Genomic DNA, 1,735 nt, shown 5'->3' with positions numbered 1-1,735 from the left:
CCTTTTTTTGGGGGGCATTTTTTGGCAAGAGCATAAGTTCCATGTCAATAAACATGATGTTAATCACAGGGAACAGATCGCGCACGGCGTTCTTATCTTAACAGACAACCCCAATAATAACAACAGCAATTGGCTCTCTATGTGTCGAAAATAATTACCTTAATTATATGGTTGGTTATGAGAGGATGAGAGATTTCGAGGCGATATTGCCTTTTCCACTGTTGTCTTCCGGGGCCTTTGCGCCATTTTGTGTGAATGTTTATGTGTTTTATGCTACTTCCTTTATATATATATATATATATTATATATATATATATATATATATATATATATATATATATATATATATATATATATATATATATATACATATATATATATATACATTTATGTATATATATATACATATGTGTATAAAATGTATTTATATATATACTGTATATATATATATATATATATATATATATATATATATATATATATATATAGAGAGAGAGAGAGAGAGAGAGAGAGAGAGAGAGAGAGAGAGAGAGAGAGAGTTTTAAACTACCAAGTGGAGGCTGAACTAGAATCGAAACTCAAGACTCCGCGTAGAAATTAGAGCAGAGATCGACATCTTCGCCGATCGAACCCGAGGATCGAACCCACCAAGGTCCAAGCCCACGACAACGATCGAACGAGGATCGAACATTTCACTGCATTGACTTTTTTAACTTTTATGAGGAAAGAGGGACAGGAAACCCTTGACTTACGAATGCCCGAGAAGGACTAACAGCCTATAGCTTAGAGGACCTTGGACCGAACGATGCTTTCCTCCCAAAAAAATGCGGAAGGAAAACACGGAAGAACGAGTGGGTGGGGATGGCTTTGGAGTGGTGTGAGTGGGGAGTTGGAATGAGGGGTGAGTCTGGGGAGTTGAGGTTGGGGGGTGAGTGTGGGGAGTTCGGAGAGGGATGTGAGTGTGGAGTTGGGGTGAGGGGTGTGAGGAGTTTGGAAAGGGGATGTGAGTGGATGGTTGATGTTGGGGTGAGTGTGGAGTTGGGGTAGGGGGTGAGTCGATGGTTAGGTGGGTGGAGTGCGAGTGTGGAGTTCGGGTGGGGGTGTGAGTGGGGAGTTGGGATGGTGCGGGGATGTGGAGTTGGGTGGGGGTGTGAGTGGAGAGTTTGGGTGGAGGGTTTGAGTGGGAGTTGGGGTGTGTGAGAATGAGTTAGGGTAAGGGGATGTGAGTGTGAGATAGGTGGGGTTATGTGGAGTTGGAGTGGAGGGTGTGAGAGGGGAGTTGGGTTAGGGGGTGAGTGTGGAGTTCTTAGGGGTGGAGGGTCGTGAGTGGGGAGTTGTGATAGGGGGGTGAATGTGGAGTTGAAGTGAGGGGTGTGAGTGTGGGGAGTTGGGATAGTGGGGTGAGTGTGGAGTTCTTTGGGGTGGAGGGGTCTGAGTGGGGAGTTGGAATAGAGGGTGAGTGTGGAGTTATTTGGGGTGGAGGGGTGTTAATGGGGAGTTGGAATAGGGGGGTGAATGTGGAGTTGGGGTGGGGAGTTTAAGTTTTGAGTTGGGGTGTGAGTGTGGGGAGTTCGTATGGGGGTGTGTGTGGAGTTGGGGTAATAGAGGAGGGTGGGGGGGGCGGCTGTCGAGCCGAAAACCGACGAAAAGGATTGCTTGGCGAAGGAAGAAAAAAAGGAAGAAAATGAGGAGGATCCTGGGAGAAAGCTTTATCAGGACATCGTTCATGAGAGGA

General features: G+C 45.6%; 1 protein-coding gene across 1 annotated transcript in view; it reads right to left on the bottom strand.

Annotated features, from left to right (window-relative positions):
• Positions 1–776: 776 nt before the first annotated feature.
• Positions 777–1,735, bottom strand: part of LOC136838927 (uncharacterized) — a 2,294-nt gene continuing 1,335 nt past the window's right edge. The window contains exon 2 of the mRNA XM_067104619.1: positions 777–1,431. Within this exon, the coding sequence (XP_066960720.1) occupies positions 777–1,431 (655 nt within the window). The remainder of the gene's footprint in view (positions 1,432–1,735) is intronic.

Source organism: Macrobrachium rosenbergii, chromosome 5, assembly GCF_040412425.1.
Source record: "Macrobrachium rosenbergii isolate ZJJX-2024 chromosome 5, ASM4041242v1, whole genome shotgun sequence".
NCBI lineage: Eukaryota > Metazoa > Arthropoda > Malacostraca > Decapoda > Palaemonidae > Macrobrachium > Macrobrachium rosenbergii.
The sequence above is the reverse complement of the archived record's forward strand: the minus strand, read 5'-3'. Positions and strand labels throughout refer to the sequence as shown.